The 19,031-nt window shown below is 40.3% G+C and overlaps 2 protein-coding genes across 3 annotated transcripts; both read right to left on the bottom strand.

Annotated features, from left to right (window-relative positions):
• Positions 1-1,467: 1,467 nt before the first annotated feature.
• plk4 (polo-like kinase 4 (Drosophila)) lies at positions 1,468-8,651 on the bottom strand. Of its 2 annotated transcripts, none has more exons than XM_028565723.1 (15): positions 8,419-8,651; positions 7,413-7,508; positions 7,001-7,096; positions 5,797-5,911; positions 4,693-5,674; positions 4,516-4,607; positions 3,823-4,172; positions 3,613-3,717; positions 3,387-3,489; positions 3,149-3,298; positions 2,807-3,035; positions 2,613-2,715; positions 2,228-2,338; positions 2,036-2,142; positions 1,468-1,919 (listed from the first exon to the last, which is right to left on the bottom strand). In XM_028565723.1, exons 1-15 carry the CDS (start codon positions 8,446-8,448, stop codon positions 1,808-1,810), a joined length of 2,781 nt encoding a protein of 926 aa, XP_028421524.1. In that variant the 5' UTR covers positions 8,449-8,651; the 3' UTR covers positions 1,468-1,807. The 2 variants fall into 2 exon arrangements, with proteins under 2 accessions (XP_028421524.1, XP_028421523.1); XM_028565722.1 differs by lacking the exon at positions 8,419-8,651 and adding an exon at positions 7,651-8,063.
• Positions 8,652-10,383: 1,732 nt separating this feature from the next.
• On the bottom strand, positions 10,384-17,538 carry hspa4l (heat shock protein 4 like). The gene is made up of 19 exons (XM_028565724.1): positions 17,143-17,538; positions 16,207-16,264; positions 15,911-16,051; positions 15,515-15,637; positions 15,333-15,432; positions 15,018-15,151; positions 14,686-14,930; positions 14,509-14,585; positions 14,260-14,411; positions 14,017-14,123; positions 13,683-13,816; positions 13,349-13,545; positions 13,066-13,140; positions 12,426-12,569; positions 11,754-11,879; positions 11,550-11,657; positions 11,261-11,380; positions 10,799-10,960; positions 10,384-10,709 (listed from the first exon to the last, which is right to left on the bottom strand). Exons 1-19 carry the CDS (start codon positions 17,325-17,327, stop codon positions 10,521-10,523), a joined length of 2,577 nt encoding a protein of 858 aa, XP_028421525.1. The 5' UTR covers positions 17,328-17,538; the 3' UTR covers positions 10,384-10,520.
• Between the last annotated feature and the right edge of the window lie 1,493 nt (positions 17,539-19,031).

Here is a 19,031-nt window from a genome sequence, read left to right on the forward strand (position 1 = left end):
GTTGATTGGTATTATTTTGATACCATTAAATGACAACAATTCCAGATGATTGAGGATTTTTATTTTGTCTCTCATTTGATTTACAAAAGGTAGTTAAAGAAAGCTTCAGTTCAGTCGGTTCATTTGCTTCAAGCTGAACTACTCCGACTTATTTTGTTCCTGCTGCTGTATTTTTGTCGCGTGTTAAAATCATTTGGAGGGGAAGTGTGGGGGGGAGGCAGTCTGGCTCTTGTTCCCAGTGTTCACTGTGAGATTTTTTTTACTCCAAATTTGTTATCTTTTTCCTGATATCTACTAAGAGCAACTTTATTTTATTGAGATTGTATGTGGAAAAAATGTTTTATATAAATGAAATGAAAGCACGGGATGTTTTTGAACCAACGGTGGATATTTACTATAGTTAAAGTAAAATGCTGGGTCTGGTTGTACAGGTGGTGTCAAAGGGACAGATGGGCTTGTGGTCGATGCTGTTGTCTCCCTCTAGCATCTAGTGGGAAGGAGTGCCAACCTGCAGAATTTTGCATTACTCTGAGCCTGCTTCTTCATCTTTTGTCCCAGAGAGCTCCTTCTAGCCATTTCATTTTCCTCCATCAGTATCCGGGGGACCTAACTGTCCTCTTGTTTGGCCTGTTATCGTATATAATAGTGTCAGCGCAGCCATCTCACCAGCATCTCTCTGGGACAAAAGAATGCCAATGATGTTCTGAAAGTTGGTCTTCACTAGACACATCCTATTGTTTCCACAAAACGGTTAGTATCCTGTTTTAATCTCTAATTTGAGTGTCATGAAGCAATAATAAATTCAGAATGTAAAGGTATTGCAGCAGGTTCAGGGGAGATTTTCACATCCCCCAATTCCTCATCTAGAAAATGGGGCGAAAGGCTGATATCACACACAACTATATTGTGTGTCCTATGTTGTGTTCCTTATCATGCTTCTAAATGGGAAATAAATGGTTAATCTTACCCTTAGTCATGTCTGCAGCCCAGATGGTGTCATCATGCTCCCAGTTTCCCCCTGAATGTTTACTACTTGGGTGTCTTGTACAGTATGTGTATATGCCTAGGCTTACATCTGTACAGTATGTTTTGTATCAGTTCTGTAATTGAGAGAAATCCACAATTTTGTGACCTTTTTTTAATTGAATGGCCAAACCAACAAGGGTTAGGGTTAGAATAAACATGTGAAACCTTATCTGGCTCTATTTAATTCAGCTTTGTTTTCCCAGCTGAGAATGTGTGTGTAAATGCCGTCATGTCTGTTTTGTATAGTGAGGGATAATATCCTGCCTTATATTCACACCTTATAATGGTTACATGAGACCACGAGCCAAAATATCTTAATTCTCCTCAATCCAGTCAGTTGATCTCTTTTAGGGTCAGTATTAAATACTTTAATTTCTTTCTATAAAAATCCTTCATTAATATATCGAGCAAAAAGAGAAGACTGCAAAACACAGTGCAGCATTTCTCCACCCAGCCTCCAGATGTTTATTGAGTCAGCATTTATGAATCGCACATTTCATAGAGTTGGAGACACAGTAAAAAAAAAGAAAAAAAAAAAAACACAGTTCATGACAAACTTTTTACAACAAGACTGATTGGGACAAAATGGTTGCTTATTAAAATAAAAAATATATCTTTTCATAATCTTAGTCTTCTGTACATGTAAAGAACAAACAAACACAAAGATATATTTACAAGAACACCAGACATAAAAAAAAGGTTTCTAATGCTACCTTCTGTTCCCTGCCAGGCCTCTGTGCTGCTGGGATGTTTTTTTGTTTTTGTTTTAAACCACAGAGTGTTAATGAGGTTTTAAGTGATGTGCTGTGGGGTTGGCCAGCAGTCCCAGGATGGTGGAGAGACAGTGCAGCTTCTCCTTGACGTGCTCTGGCAACTTCTCGTTCTCCTTATACCTGTGGAGAAGGCAAACGTTGAGTTGAGTTGTCCCCCTGCTGCCGCTGTCTTAACAACAAAGCTGATAAACACACGAGCCCATAAAGTGACAACACATTTCAGACGTGTTTTGCACCTTGTGATCCTCCCCTCTGGAGACGTGTAGGTGATGCAGGAAACTCCTGCCTGAACCACCAGCTGAGACCCGTCGTTGAACTGCACCCACACCTCTCCACTTGTCAGCTGCAGATACAAAAATCAGAGATTCAATCACAAAGACAATTCTTTGCTGACAATAGAATATTGGCTTAATTGATTCATTAATTACCTGGGATGCCCATCCAACATTGGGCACAAATATCGACTTAACCACTTTTCCTGTGTTTTGCACCGGGGAGCTTTTGGAGCTGGTGAAATCAGAACCATCGTAGGAGATCATCTGAAAATGAGACAAACTTTGTTATAGTCTAGCTCTTGAAGCCTCTTAACCCTTGTGTTGACTTTGGGTCAAGTTGACCCATTTTCAATTTTTGTTTTATATCAGAAAATATGGGACGTAGAAATAAGCGCTGAAAATGTGTAGAAGAAAAATTTAAAATTTAAAACGTTGGGAAAAAAACTGAAAAAAAAGGTGTCGAGAAAATAAGTGGTTTTTTTTTCAAGGTTGACCATCTGTTGGTATATCCTGAAGTGTAGGGCCGCGAGACACTCACTGAAGGAGTGATTTGTGGAGGTTGAGGAGGTGAAGCTGCATCAGGAGGCACCGGGTGGGAGGGCAAGGACGATGAGCATGGAGAGTCTGGGTTGGCAGGTCTCCTAGGAGGGGTGACGTGCACAAAACTTACATTAGCCACATGGGGCAACATTCAAAACCAAGAATAAACAAACAACAGCAGGGTCCTCTTACCTGCCAATAGTTATGGGGAAGAACGGGACTTTCTTGGTGCTGCGCTGCTCCTCTGCTGTGATGGCGGCCTCCAGGGACAAACACATGCTGTGGCCCTCATCAGACAGCTCCACATACAGCCTGCTCTCTGGGCTCAGGCCGCTCAGCCCCACTTCGCCCTTTACCGTGTACGACTTCCCGCTTTTCTCCACCACTCGCACCAGCTCCGAAGTCTTGTGGGTCTTTGCTCCTACAAACACAAGTGTTGATGAAGCATTACATAGATTAACTCAGAAACAAAAAAGGTCAGTGCAGCTTCTCCCTCGGCTGGATCACATGTTTCAATAAATACATTTGACTCACCATCGTAAAAGCAAGCTTCCAGGTCTGCATTGGGAGAGTTCTCCATCAGCATGACCTTTGCATACTTGGTGTAAAGGGTCACTTTTGGAGTCTTGGATTTCACCAGCTGCACAAACTTGGAGGCGTATTGGTACTTCTTCCAGTATTTTTCTGTGTCAAAAAAATAAAATCAATGAACGTACAATTTCTAATCTTATACAAGCTGATGTTACTGGGTGTGATGCATCCATATAAATACCTGGAAGGTCATCGTAGCTACAAATCAGAATATCTTCTGGAGGAGCAGGAGGACAGTCCAGGACAGGAAAACCCTTTCCACCATTAGGCTGGTATATTGTCACCTACAGGTGACAATAATACATTTTATATTGTATTATGCCACCAGCCTTGTGTTATATCGTGTTGTTATACTACCCCTACCAGTCACATATGGAACATTTCAGAGTGCAATATAGTGAGCTCACCATCAAACCATCACAGGAAATCCGAAGGACTTCTTTGACCCTCTCTTGACCACTTTGGCATTTTAACAACTCCATACAGACTTCACCTGTGTCCAGGACACTCACCTGTAGAAAATACATGAAAAACAAATAAGACAATTATCTCAACTGCTCATACAGTGAACCTTAACGGAGTATAAAAAAAAATAAAAGTCATGTGCAATATCTTACAACAGCATTTTTGGTCTTCTGTCTGATGGGCTTCAGTCTGGACGCGCACAGGGGCGGGACTATGTCTCTCAGCGTTTTCTTCTCTTTATCCACACTGGGTTTGGCTGGAGGGAGCTTTAACTCTCTGCTGTGAGGAAGTTGGAACTCTGCTCCAGGTATATTTTCCCGGTACGAGTTAGAGTTGGAGGGAAGGTTGTGGTGCACGTGCTGCTGGTTGTGGTGCTGAGGGCTCACACCTCGGCCCATGGGCTTGTCTGTCCAGGAATTGTGAACCCCCAAAGGTCCTCTGCTGCTATTGAAGCTGCCGCTGCTGCTGTGAGTGCTGCCGTCTGTGGGCCTCTGCCCAGAAGCTGAGAAAGAAATGGAATATATATATATATTTGTAAAGATCTTGTCAAACAGGATTGTTTTAATTGTGTTTACAGAGTTTTATACCACCATCATTCATATTCACTTTTTACAAGGGTGGCTGGAGCCTATGCTCGCCTCTATATCTAAGGGTAAATCTGCTACTACCAATGGATCATTTTATTCACAGGCATTTGTCACTTGAGTGTCCCCAACCAAGCCACTGAACTACCTAAAAGTTGCCCTGAATTACAACATTAACTGAGTGACAAAACCAACTAAATTAACAACGCTGAAAGGTGTCTCATACACACAGATAATCAAAAACACACACATCAATTTTACCTTCATTATTGAGCCAATTAGTAACTCCCTCAAGGTCTTGAAATTGCAAGTTTGGTGGAAGTGCAGTCTGTGTCGACAACAAATACCCAGAACTGAAACAGGAAGTGCAATCGGTTAGTCTCATTGCATTTGTAAAAAAGAATAGAAGATCACATATACAGTAGACAGACTTCTTACTGTGGTGACTGTTTGACGGGGGGAGAGGGGAGCCTTCCGTGCTCTGAAAACGGGTGCTGAGTGGAGGACATGGGGAAGACTGGTCTTCCTAAACCAGTCAGAGTCTCCTCTGAGTGGCACCTCCCCAGCTCAGGGTGACTGGCCCCCTGGCCTGATGCAGAAGAGCCCGAGCGATCTGAAGAGTGAGCCCTCCTCAGGAAGCGAGAAAGAGGCTGCCCACTGTCTCCACCATGAACCCCCCTGCTCCTGCCCTCTCTGGGAAATCGGTCCGCCGGGTGCTGCTGCTGCCACTGGTCTCCGTCCTCAAAACAGGCGCTGCTGGGTTGGCGTGGAAGACTCGGAATAGGCGCCATTCGGTTCGGCAGGGCAGAGCCAAGCATGTGCCTGGTTCTCCTCTGGAGGCGACTGCTGCTGCTGGCTGAGGTGGAGGAGGTGCAGGCTGTGGAGATGGTGGCAATGCCGCTGTCCATGGATCCTTCATCCCCCAAGCCCAGCTCCTTGGTCCTGGCCAGCAGGCTCTGGGTCATAAACGGGTGGTCTAGCACTGCAGAGAGGCTGGGCCGCTGGTTGGGGTCCCTCCGCAGCAGCTGATGGATCAGGTCCTGAGCCTCTAGCGAAACATGGCTAGGCATTTCATACTCTCCAAGAACCACTTTAGACAGCGTGTGTTTGACCGTGTCCGTGTCAAACGGAGGGCGGCCCATCAGGAACGCGTAGAACATGCACCCCAGGGACCAGACATCTGATTCAAGACCATGAGCACTGCGAGTGGCCACCTCCGGGGAGATGTAGTTGGGTGTCCCGCACATGGTGAAGTGCTTCTCATTTGGGAGTTTGAGCTGAGTGGCCAGGCCAAAGTCTGCTATCTTAATGTTCATGTTGCTAGTCAGCAAAAGGTTTGACAAGGTCAGATCTCGATGCAGGATGCCGTGGGCATGTAAATACAGCATTCCTTTCACTATTTGATGCATCAAATGTCTCGCTGCGGGACACAAACAACAATTGTTTTAAAGGGCAGGCAGCCTGCAAAACTGAACCTCAGTTAACCTAGAACTGCAACTTAATTCAAAATTGTATTTCCAGAGTAAAACAGTTCTTCCTGACCTTCATCCTCACAGAACGCTATCTCCTTCTCTTTAAGGTACCGACTCATCTCTCCATTGTGGCACATCTCCAACACCAAGTACACATAGTTGCTGTCCTCAAAGTAGTTGTAGAGCTTAAATAAAGACATGACATATAATACAGTATTTATTATCATGTCATAGTGAGAAGAAAAAAAAAAAAAAAATGCAACAAAATCTAGAAGTGTCCCGAGATAACTCCTGTTATGATTTGATACTATAAAGAAAATTGAATTGAACACATTTGATCTTACGGGTGAAACTATCACATTCTTGTCTAAACTTATTGTATTGCTGTGGTCAAGAAAAGTTGTAAGATGTATCAAATTCCCACCAGTATCTAGACAAAGCAAACGAGCCTGCTCTCCTCGTTTATCTTAAAAGACACACTGAAGAGCGACAATAACACTGAACAAAGTAATTACAGAAGGTTGTCCACATTACGTAACCATGACAACGATTGCACAGAGCTCATATACACAACAGAGTCATACACAAATGTTTGGGAGCAACTGTAAATGTAGTTTTTTTTTTTCCCATGTCCCAAAAAACAACTGCAATTAGTGCCGTTTGTCTTTAACCACAAACCTGGCACATCGTGAAGTTACTTCTGTTTCTACTCAAAGTGTATTTCACAATAAAATTGTGTAGTTATTGTTGTACATTTTACGTAGAAGAAAATAAGCCATTAATGCCGCACAGAACGTCTACAGCTACAGCAGACTTTATGTAGTTTAATAATAACAGGGTTCATATGCATTTTAACCAATACTTTTCCATGACTTTTTCAGCAAATTTCCATGACTATGTATTCCTGAAAATGTCAGTCGACATTATACAATAAGAATAAAAATCTGTGTTAAAATTTACCCTCAGAGGTTTAACAATAAAAATGAATGATAATTTATGTGGTAGTGGGATTCATAATATCACTCCCCGAATAGAACGTTGAGGTTAGGACGACGTGAAATACATTTATTAATCACATATTATTATACTGTGTTAAAAAAAAAAAATTCCATGACTTTTCAAAAACTTTCTGGGTCTTTTTATGTTTCCAAAACCTTTTCAGGCCTGGAATTTGCATTTTTCAAATTCCATAACTTTTCAAAACGTATGAATCCTGTAATAAGCAACAGTAGTAAATTATATTGTAAAAAATAGTTGTGTCCAGCCAATGTTACCTCAAGTACAGAAGGATGTTTTAATCGGCAATGAATCTCCACCTCGTTGGTCACACGCTGGACCATACCAGCTTTGTGCATTGCTTTTTTGTCAATCTGCAGATGGGAACAACAGAGATAATTATACATCTGACACTCATCGGATCAACGTGCCTTGTGTTACAGGTGGTTTGGTCTGGTGGCTAATAGTCAATCTGTCGCCCACAAAGACTGAACTATTCAGACCTCATTTGTGGGGAGTCGAGGGACCACAAGAAGCCCTTGGGAGGCAACTAAAGTCTAACAAACAGTTTACACTTCAACTGTCAGTCGCTGGCAACACCTGGGTGTTGGTTAAGAGTCTACATTACTGGTAAAGCATGCTATAATAATTTAATACCACTAACTACAAGATAAATGGTGGGATTCTTACCGTTTTGATAGCCACCTCCAGACCAGTCTTTACTGATTTTGCCCGATAAACACATGCAAAGGAGCCTTTTCCAAGGAGGGTGAGGACCTTAAAATCCTACACCAGAAGACAAAAAGAAAAGAAACATTAAGTTGTACAAACAATACATTGTCTTTGCAGAGAAATGCAACTATGATTTAAAATGAATTTCATTTTGATTACGTCACAGACAGGATCTTTAAAAAAAAAAGCATGATACCTCGATCCTAAGCTCCTGAGCATAAGATAAACATTTCTCCTCATCTCTGCTGGCTTGGCTGTCAGCAGAAAGGTTTCGGCAGGAATAGTAAATATCTTGATCAAACATCGTCCCTCTGGACTGCGACATGATGGATGTAAAGCAAAACAGACAATCCCGTCTGTCACGTCTACTAACACATAGCGTAAATCCTCCCACAACAAACGTTAACTGTCAAACAAGCCACCAACACCTGACGCTGTCATATGGCCAACCAGAACCTTTAATTATCCCGGCTCTCTTCCCGCTAATGAGGACCACCTGGGACCGTTTCTAAGCAACATGTTGAATTACCAAACGGATGCACTGAGGAGGAACAACAGTGATTGTCCCGGGAGATCCAGGGTAAGGTTACACGCTCAGGTACCGAGCAGCAACATAACGCTGACAGCACCGACAACACTGATGTTGACATTAATAAGTTAAAGTAAAAAAATAAAACTAACGTAGGGGTTAGCTAATTAAATGGCATTAACTTAGCACCATATTAACGTTGGCGAAAAGTTAGTGATAGCTACATTTCAGTTAAACGTATCAAATTGAACGCTTTCTTGACACTTTAGACGTTATTATGTAGCTAGCTAGTGACACACGTTTACACACGGCAAACCATCTATTTAACAGCTTAACCCAAACTTCAATTTAGCTAGCTAGCTAACGTTATTAAACAGAGTTAACGTTAGTTGGGAGTTGTTAGCTTGTGGGCGTTAGCCCAACAAAAGAACTCACCTCAATTTTATCGCCGATGGAAACACTCATCGTGCCTGGTTATCGCCTTGCAGATGCATGCAAGTTTGTAATAATATCCCTTGATCGATTGAGTGCATCGATAGTCGGCTCACGAGTCTTCAGAGGGCAAATAAATCTTCTTGTGTTCCCCTCCAAAACTTTGCCATTTCTTCCATTTTGAAAATATCCGCCCGTTACTCTCGTGGCTACGTCACATGCTACGTCACATGACAACAATCGGGATTTGCCACGCCTCCCATACAGAGCAGATGCTAGACCTCGTTGTACTCATATACACAGTCTATGGATGTACTTCTAAACTATATTAAATTACTCATTAAAGTGTGCTTAAAGGTAGAATTTTATTATACTGCTATCTTAGTTTGAAGCTTGTACAATTAATTTTGTATCAGTAAAGCGTATGTATATATGTGTTCAGGTCTGTGATTGAAGTCTTTTTGACGTCTTAACATATACTGTAGGTGCATTATTCTATTGACAACCAGTGTTCAAAATTAAATAAGTAAATCATATATTGTGAAATATATAAGATGTATAATAAGATGAGTGCATATAGACAAAATATTTAATATAACCATGACATGGTGAAATTCTTTAGTATTTTTTAAACCCAGCCAATTCTAATGAAATGTTATTTAATCTAGGGCAGCAACTAATTATTATTCTCATAGTTGGTAAAGGTGATTGAAACTGAGTATTTTGTTGACTAGTTATTTGTTTTATTTGTTCTATTCAATTAATGACTTGTTCTATTGTTTGTTCTATTAAATATACAAAAATAAAACATTCATCACAATTTCTCAGAATTTTGTCCAAAACCTAAAGATATTCAGTCTATAATGATAAAAAAAAAAAATCATTTATCTAATTATAAATTAATCGACTAGAATTTCTGCTCTAGTTTCCTAAATTACAATAACAAAACTGCATGCAGGATGAAAGATGTATTGGATTTATTTCATAATTTCCTGGTTGCATTAAACATTTCATCTGTGATCACATAGTGATTAGTATTTCTTTATGTCTACTTTACTCATCTATTTTGAACACTTCAGGGTTCTATAAACAGTATCCCTTAAAGCTTTATTTTACCTGAGGCAAGTCAACAAATTACCCAGCAGGTGTGTGTCTATAATCACAGGCCTTCAGTTCATCTCTGCATGTGTAATTATAGATCCACAATAATTGTAAGGTTCTGTCAGCAACCGGGGTCCCTCTCGTTTTGTATTTTTTGCAGATAAATATCAGTCGTAGTAGTTTGTAACCTCCACTTTCTACATTTTTGAGCTGTGCTGATCTCATCACAGTGTGCAGTATCGATTTGGCCAAATTCTTTCAAATTCTGATGCAGAAAATCAAATTTCAGACTAAAGCAATTTTGACTTTCAGACAAACGTATTTATTTTTTCCATCTTGAAATCCCATAACTTAAGTGTGGAAAAATGCAAGAAAACAAAAAAAGGAATATAGGCAACCAATCACTTCCTAAAGAGAGTTGATGTATCAAGCATTGCCATTGTACTAGGAATATGTTATTTATGTACAGATATTATTATATGCTGTCCGCTTTTATTTACTAAAATAGTATTTACAGTTTCTAGACATGGACATCATTTTAAACTTGTTAAATACAAATATATAATTTGTATTATTGCATACAAATTAATAGTTCTGCAATAGCAATTGTTTGGACAGCACTAAGTACTTCTATGAGTGGTAGGATTTACTGCTAATACTGGATGCTTATGAGACACATGGAATGCAAACACAAAGGGCACCTTCCTGTGTAGTACAGAGGAAACAGTTTTACATCAGAATCAGAGTGTAATCTATTGCATCATTCTTTCATTTATTAAGTACGTCAAATCTTTGAGAGAGTAAGCACACCATTGTCACACATAAGGATGAAAACAAAAATCTCAAAATGTAAAGTCCGATTGGGGGGATACAAAAAAACAAATCCACAAAAGTGGCTGGTAACGATTGAGAAACGGTCCCAGGTACTGATGTTTCTACTGTCTAAATGGTTGGTTGTAGTAAACGCGATGATGGTTGCAGAGTTTTCTTCTCCGATACTGATCTCAGTCCACCTCCATCTCTTTCGTGCCAGGTTTTGTCTGCTGGCTTCCCTTTGCGTCTCCCTTCCCTTCTGCTCCTTGCTTGGCTGTTGGGCCATTATGAGCTCCACTGTTTTGGTCATTCACTTCAGGCGCCTCCTCCACTGTGGGTTTTGGCTTGTTGATCACTGGATAACATACATCCTCTAGTTCCTGGTGAGTAAGAGACATAGAATGTTTTCGCAAAAGAAACTCATTGCTAATTAAAGTAAGAATGAAATCGGAATTGGTCATTCACATACCTGTATTTTGGCAATGATTTCTGCTACTTTAACAACGGGATCTTGAGTAATACAGAGTTTGCTCTGTGCGTTCATCATGCTGTTCATCCAACCCATGCTTTCATTCACACACTTCTCCACAGTGCTCATTTCCTCTGCACTCAAATGCAGGTATCGCTCATCCTAGGGAAGAATTTGGGACAAGAAAATTACTAAAATTACACCTTCAAATCCAAAAGACTTAAAGTGGGTGTAACTGAAACCAACCTAAATAAAAGCATGTGCAAGTCAGAAAGACCGCTAAGCAACAAAACAGACAAGTGTGTTAAATATCACACAGGTAAAACACATTGCAATTGCACTGTCAATTTCTCAGATGTGGATGACTAAGAGTGTCCATAGACATACTTGTGAAGAACTGTACAACATCCTATTATTAAAGAAGATGTAAATGCATTGCATCCCTAGAGCAAAAGGATTTACCTTCTGTTTATAGAAATCCACCAACTTCATGTAGAGTTGCAGTTTCTTTCCAAGCTCTTCAAAAGCCCTCGGCCTGTCCTCGTGCTCTCTGTGCCGATCCTGAATGGGTTGACCCAACCTCTGGAAAATAACAGAATTAATGTTAATGTTGACAGTTATTCCTACTTTAAAATTTTAAAAACCTTTTTTAAATGCCTCTTTGAGCTCAATAGGTTGATAGAGCTTTTTCTACTATCATAAAATCCCATCTGAGATTGAAAATAGACATTTCCTTGGATTAAAAACAAACCTTGAGTGCACCCAGCTTCTCCTCATAGACTTGTTTGGGTTGGTCCTCTCCATCCTCATACAGCCAGTTCTCTGTGTCCTCCAGCATCAGTGTCAGTCGGTTGCTGTCCTGTTATTAATGGCAAAACATAAAACCGATATTAAGTAATAGAGTCGTACATAAATTGCTTGGCACATCAACAGTATGTAAGAATGCTGCACTCACCTCCTCAGTGATATACTTTTCATAGATCCCACAAAGTTTGTCCCGCAGATCATACACATACTCCTCAACAGCATTTTTAGCATCATTCAGCTCTTTGACCAGTTTGTCCTGGACAATCATCTGATGCTGTGTGGAAAAACCAAACATGTCACAGGGGAGCAAATATAAATATTATAATATAATGTCATCTGACTAACAACATCACAAACTATAGTGTCAAAGTTGAGTTGAATGAACACCTTTGACACAGTCAAGAAAAAATGAACCGATTGATACAGAGCAGCTTGAACTGCAGTCATGTCGTTTCTGTCTAGAAAAATGTTAGCAGCTAGATTTTTTTTTTTTTTTTTAGAATGGCTGGACATTTTTTAATTTTTTTTTAGATCACTTTTTTATTGTTTTTTTATATTTAGAACATACAGAACATACAAATACAATTGAACAAAAACTCTCTCCCACCCCCCACCCTCTGTGGTCTCGAGGAAAACAAACAAATAAATAAATAACAGAAATCACACCTTGCCTAGTCACTCTCCTAATTCTTGCACTGCTGAGGTCATTAGTTAGAATGGCTGGACATTTTAAAATCTCAAACAACTAATTCCCCTAAAATAGTGCTGGGAGATGCAAGATCATGACTCTGCTTTTCCAAAGGCCAGCAGAAGCACTCACCTCATACTCCACAAAGTCGTTAAGGACATCACAGTCAAGCTGTCGAATGTTGTTGGCCACGATGGGCAGATCAATACTCTTCACCTTGACTTTGGGCTTGCTTCCCCCCGCTGCTGGGTCCTGCTTTTCCCCAGAAGTCCCCTCCTGGATTTAGAAACCAAAAAACACAATTTATTATTTCCGCTGTAGTCCTTAACTTCTTTTGGAATTCTACAGTTTTTTTTAAATTTGGGCACACACCAAACTAATACTATATAATATATATGTATATAGACTGTTCTGCCTAATTAATAAGATTGTATACAATTTCTGTAGATATGCATCCATATGCACTATTTGCACACATTCATTATCTTAGAATTGGCATTTTTGTGACCATTTTTCCCATTTTTTTTGTGTTATGAGTATGTTAACCTACTTAATACCATTGTCAAATCTGCTACAGGAGTAAAGCATTAGGGTCAAAAAAATACTTTACTATCTCAATACAGACTATAGAATATAGATGTCTGAAAAGCTAAATGTGTTTTGGACCAGCAATATTGGTTTCTGTATAATATCTGCATATAAACACAGGATACTGTTATTGGCTTCACATCACACAAAAAACTTCACATCACTAAATTCAAGTCCAGCTGACCTTACTGCTGGAACTGTTGTCCTCGTTCTGCTGGTCCCACTGGCTTTGGCCTTCCTGGTCCACCTGCATTTTGGTCTGAGACACAACACTCATTCAGTTATTTTATCCTAGTCAGATTAGATATAAATAACAATATTTCAAATTTGAGTTATAATTTAAAAAGCAATACAAACTGTTAATGTACATTAGACCAATGTAAAATAATTGTCTTCGAAGCCATATCTGATTAACACACAGGCCTTCCTTGCATTGCACAAAAGAAACTGTGACAAAATCATTTCACCTGGTCCTCTGCCTTTCCTTCATTCTGCACCATTGGCTCCGAGTCAATTTGCATGTCCTCTCCCTCTCCTTTCTGCTTCTCAATCAGAGAGGCGCTGGACACGCTGAAGATGCCATGGACGTTAACACGCACTTTGACCTTCACTTTAGAGCTGTCTCCGTCTGGCTGGGGAGCCACGTTCTGTACAGAGAAACATCCTGGTGGCGGATGGAAACAAAATTAGCTGTTTGTTTAAGAGCATAGATTAAGAGACAGGTGGAAGTTACAAACTGATATCCCACCTAAGAGTGCCCCCAGGCATGTCTCACTTTGAGATGGCAGAATGAGCAGTTACCTATCCTGTGGTCAGGGTAGGGGAGCTCTTGAGGGCTGCTGTAAAAAGCTTCAAGGGAAAAGGGTTCCTTCTTGTGAAAGGTGATCACTTTGGAAAACGGAGCAGCGTGATTCTTACTGAACACCTCACACTCTCTGTGACAAATAAAATGCAGTAAGAGAAAAAAGCTAGGTCAGGATGTTGATACGGTCAGCAAATACTGTTTTTTTTTCCAAACTCGCTGCGCTAGCTTATTTACCCCATAAAGAAATGAGAACAGAAATATAATGGCTTGTTTTATGTATACTGTTATTGCCATATATGGCTAATTAAGGTAAGATAAAAAGGCCCTTACCCCAATCCATCCTCTGTTGGGGATTTCCAGCGAAGAGTAATAGGAAAGGGAACCACGTCGGTAATGGAGAATTCGCGCACCTTAAATGCTGGAGACAGAATTGCACACTACACCCAAACAAACAGCACACACACCACAGAAATAAACACATTTACTGGATTCTATTTTACGAGCTACAGAATGTTTACGCAGTGCATTGAAACAAGAAAACATTCTATGTTCATGTCAAGAGAAGAGTCACACCTGAAGTGCACAGCCTCTAGCGACCGCTTCGTCTGCATTAAGCGTGGTGCTGATGTCTTTGCCGAAAAACTTGGCGATTTTCTCTTTGACAGCTGGGATTCTCGTTGCTCCTCCAACAATCTCCACTGCATAGATATCATCCCGGCTCAGCTCTGCCAATAAAACACACACAGGACTGAGTGGATTCTTACTATATACAGTACTCAAGCAAAACACCTTGATAAATTCAACCAAATGTGAGGCACATACTTGATTGTTCAAGAACTGCTTTCAGTGGCATATCTACTCTCATCAGATATTGAGCACACATGTCTTCAAACTGGCCCCTGTAGGTTACAAATGAAGAAGAAATAAGCATTTATAATGCTAGATTTTCCACCATAGAGATGCATGATGAAGGAGGAAAACTTTAAATGTACGGTATACCTGTTCATCCTGCCGGAAACATCAATATCATTCATGAAGCACTCTATGTTCAGAGGCAGATCGGAGGAGTTGGCACTCATTAGCTTCTTCAGTTTCTCGCACTCCTGGTGCAGCCGCAGCAGAGCCCTTGGGTTCTCCCTCACATTAAGCTTGTACTTGCTCTTAAACTCCTCGCAGAAGTAATCTACCAATGCCTCGTCAAAATTACGTCCACCAAGGTATAGGTCAAATGCAGTGGCGAGGACCTGACGGAACAAAAATTTGACATTGCGTTGGGATTAAAAGATGTAGGTGTAGGTGTGGATCGAGGTGGGAAAAGGTGAAAGGCTAACCTTGAGTTTGCCTTTGTTGAAGGCAGTGATGGAGACCTGGAAAGATGAATGTCCCATATCAACAAATATCACATTTCTTGGCCTCTCTTCTGGAGTAGGAAGGTCCTGTTTGTAGATCCCATATGCCAAAGCCACTGTGAATCCAAATCCAAATATATTAATCCCAAAATATTCTACTGTTATTCTACTCTACTAATGCCTTGCAGGAGTTCAGTGTGCACCTCCATATAAGGTTAGTGTAATTCACAAAGCTGATTGTACAAAACTAAATGTCCTTCCAGCTTTTGTGTTATCAATTTCGCCAAGAACACTGACCTGCAGTGGTGTCGTTAATTAGCCGTAAACAGTTCAGCCCTGCGATTTGAGTAGCATCAAACACTGATCGCCTTTCAGCATCCGTGAAGAAACTTGGGACCTGTAAAACAAAGCACCAATCAATATTTATCACTGAACCACTTTGTGAATTATGTGGATGGTCTTCTGTAATGAAGACTCACAGAGACGACACAGTCCACCACTGGCTTCTTCAGGGCACTCTCTGACGTCTCCTTCAGCTTGGTGAGCAGCATCCCTGTGATCTGCTCGAAAGTGAACACTTTGTCTTCATCCAAATAACGCACCTGTAAACATGATACAATTAAGACCTCCAAGGTTATTATTAAAAGCTGGCGTGTGAGGCATATTAAGCATAAAGCCAATACGTTGTTTGGAGGTGGATTACAGAGAGAAAAACATCTGTGCATCCCACTTACTTATCAAAATCAGCATCATGGTTGAATTTAAAGAACAAAGGTGTGCAATGACAGCAGAAAATGGTCATGGTCAGAGAAAAAAGGGGGACAACAGAAAGCAGTGGGGGAAAAAAACATGCTGGTTTTTGTACAGTGCTTCACCTTAATTCCAGCGTTTCCATTGGCCAGTTTGTGTAAACTGTATGGCAGTTTGGGTTTTTCCGATTGGACAAATGGGTCATCAAATGATCTGCCGTGGAACTTTTTGAAGCCATGGACTGTATTTTTGAAGTTTGTTGTTATCTAAAAGAAGATGATACTCAGTAAATATAGTGGTTATTTTGTAAATGTGAATTGTAAAGATTATAGACTTATAATCAAAAAGACAACATGTCATTTCAGTGTGTAATGTTGCTTTTATTTCAGAAAATAAGACAAACTGCCATGGATGATCTTACTTGACTTTTGGCTGCATTTCCAATCATGCGGTTTTTGGAGGTCAAAGATACACAAGCCCTTGATGGAAGATAAATACATCACTAAATTAGGTAGGTTACAACAGAAATAATCCTGTGAATAGATGTGGCAGACGAGGCAGAACTGTAATTGACTGACTGTTGCGACCGAATCAAATGTTGAGTGCTGAGAGGCAAATTTCAATTAATGAAATTTCACAAGGGAGTCTGAGGAAGAACCACAAACTAGGGCAGTGAGACAGAACAGTTTCCTTCAGAAGTAAGCTCATCCTGTCCTTAAAAAAACATCTGAAATGTATGTAACTCTTATTTAGCAGACAAACTCATTGTGTTTATATGAATGCTTCTAGTCTTACAAGGTTTAGGGATCCATTTCACACTGGCTGGCAGTGAAAAGTCACTGCCTAGTTTCACCTTGCCACAAAAATATCCCCATTCACTTAAAGGTGCAATGCTCCCTCTCCTTCCCAGCTGCACATCCCTGTTTGCAGGATGCTGCAGCGAATTCCAGTTAGCCTGCTATAGCCTATCCACCAGAGTCACAAACTCTTAGCATTGAAAATGTAGTTAATTCATTATCCTCTATAAATAAAACAGTATGACTATAATGCAGCCTTAGATCCCTTATCCCTGTCATTTTTCGCTGGTCCTTGTATGTATGTCAACTGTCTGTAAGAAGAAAGGGTAATTTCAGAAAGCGACCTACACACACGCGACATTTTGACCTACGTTAACCTGCTGTGACGGTGAATAAACCAAAAACTCCAGGCCTCATCACAGCCACCACCCCTGCTGTCCGTACACCATCACCGCTCAGCCAGTGCGCCTCCAGTCGCAAACATCTCACAACTCATATAGCTAGCCAGTCAGCCCAGACCACATTTCACGGTGATGATGACTGTCAATATTTATACTTACGGTGTGCATCTGTCACTGTATTCATTGGCAATGGTTTCAATGCCGCCGCTCCTGGCCACAGCAATGTAACAATTTTGGTAACCCACATCAATCCCTACGACTGACATAATGAACACAATCAAATTCACCTCTTGTAAATTATCCTCCGCAACGACCGCACTTAAGAAAAGGTAGCCTATAGACATACAACGGCGGTCTATTCCAAAATGAAATGTAACCAAGCGTGTCCTCTGCTGTGAAAATCTACGGGAAAGCTAGCTGAGGGAGTACTAACAGAATTACAAGCTGTTATGTAAGTCAAGCTGTTTATAGCAAACTCATTCAGAGTAATCCCAGAGAGCAATGATGTCCAGACCGGATTCTCCCACTCCTAGGCGGCCCTCACTTCACCCAGAGGCTCTGACAGACGGATTCTCTTAAGCCCGCCCCCATTCGTCTGTGATTGGCTGGGTTCCACCCATTGTCCGTATGTGATTGGTGCAAAAACCGATCGATATCAGAAAAATCTAGAAAGGGGACCGTGGAATACGTCACTAGCCGTAGGGACAGCAGTGGCTTTACTGACACGTTTGCCCTAAATTTAAGCTGTCAGGTAGAATTTCTCCATCCTAAACTCACGTGCTTCGGTGTTGATGCGTGCACATTACAGTTAGGCCTATATCTATGAAATTAGCGTTACAGATATCTAATATCTGGAGCTTACAAGGGGTGGCAAACAGTTTTAAAGCAAGAGCCATCTAAAGGGTTCGGAAAAGGAAATAAACTGTGACGCAGGTGTGGCCTGGTCATATGATGAAGTGTACATGTAACCTATATATTAATATGTAGGCTACTAACAAATATGTAAATGGAAAAAATAAGCCAAATTAACCAGCCTGACCTGACCCATGCCCAGATGCCCAAATTAACAAATGTACCGTTGGCAGTGGCGTAAGAAAAAGAGAAATTCCTAAATAAAAAATAGTAATACCCCTGTGTAAAAAGCAAGCCAAAGTCCTGCACTGAAGACTTTACTTCAATTAAAGCACAGAAGTATAAATAGCAAAATATACTTAATGTATGAAAAGTAAATAGGCTAGTTGCCTCTTTGGAATATTGTATTACTATGTTATGTTATTGAATTATTATTTTTACTGAAACATTTATGTGTAACCAGCATTTTAAATGAGGTTAAGGTTGAGCTTATAATTACTACTCTATACTGTTTTACTTATAACAACTTCCTATGTTCAAAAATATTTATCAGAGGTTTTGAATGACAAATCAGACTGCAAACTAGTAACAATGACTGTCAGATAAATGTAGTGGAGTAAAAATTACTATATTTTACTCTGAAATGTAGTGATGTAGAAGCAGAATGCAGCATCGATTGAAAATTATAGGAATTGACTTTTGTGTCTACATTAAGAAATGTGTCAGAAAACAACTAACTAATCTAGGCCTTTTTTTTACTGAAGACATTTTACATATCACAGTACAGGGAAAGATGTAAATAATACAATAAATGATGGTTGGAATTCCATTTGGCTGCTTCACTTTCATGGTCCTTGTGCATGCAGCTCACTGTAACACTGTCATGACTTACTGGGACACTCAAGAGCCATCACTAATGTCACTAGTAACACCTGTGCTTTTCCTGCTATGACAAGTCAAAATGTCTGCTTTGAAAAAGATTGTTTTAACTGGTACATGGAGTTTGGTTACTTCATGTAATTCCCAGTATAGACCCACCAAACATCCACCTAAGCAGAGACCTAATGGCAATATCACACTGTACTCAATCACCCCAAAAATGAGCAAATCCATGTAGCGGTGTCAATTGCAGTGAAGAAAAAAAAGAAAGTAGCAGAAAATGGAAAGTAGGCTACAAGAACCTCAACACTGCACAC

Source organism: Perca flavescens, chromosome 20 (assembly GCF_004354835.1).
Source record: "Perca flavescens isolate YP-PL-M2 chromosome 20, PFLA_1.0, whole genome shotgun sequence".
NCBI classification, from domain to species: domain Eukaryota; kingdom Metazoa; phylum Chordata; class Actinopteri; order Perciformes; family Percidae; genus Perca; species Perca flavescens.

Coding starts and splice junctions, on each gene's coding strand:
- plk4 (XM_028565722.1), bottom strand. CDS start 7,779: ATGTCGCAGTCCAGAGGGACGATGTTTGATCAAGATATTTACTATTCC. Junction 7,097..7,412: donor TGGAGGTGGCTATCAAAACG/GTAAGAATCCCA, acceptor TCCCATCTGCAG/ATTGACAAAAAAGCAATGCA. Junction 2,143..2,227: donor ATGTTGGATGGGCATCCCAG/GTAATTAATGAA, acceptor TTGTATCTGCAG/CTGACAAGTGGAGAGGTGTG.
- hspa4l (XM_028565724.1), bottom strand. CDS start 17,327: ATGTCTATAGGCTACCTTTTCTTAAGTGCGGTCGTTGCGGAGGATAAT. Junction 13,141..13,348: donor AAGGAAAGGCAGAGGACCAG/GTGAAATGATTT, acceptor GTTGTGTCTCAG/ACCAAAATGCAGGTGGACCA. Junction 11,381..11,549: donor AGAAGCTGGGTGCACTCAAG/GTTTGTTTTTAA, acceptor GTTATTTTCCAG/AGGTTGGGTCAACCCATTCA.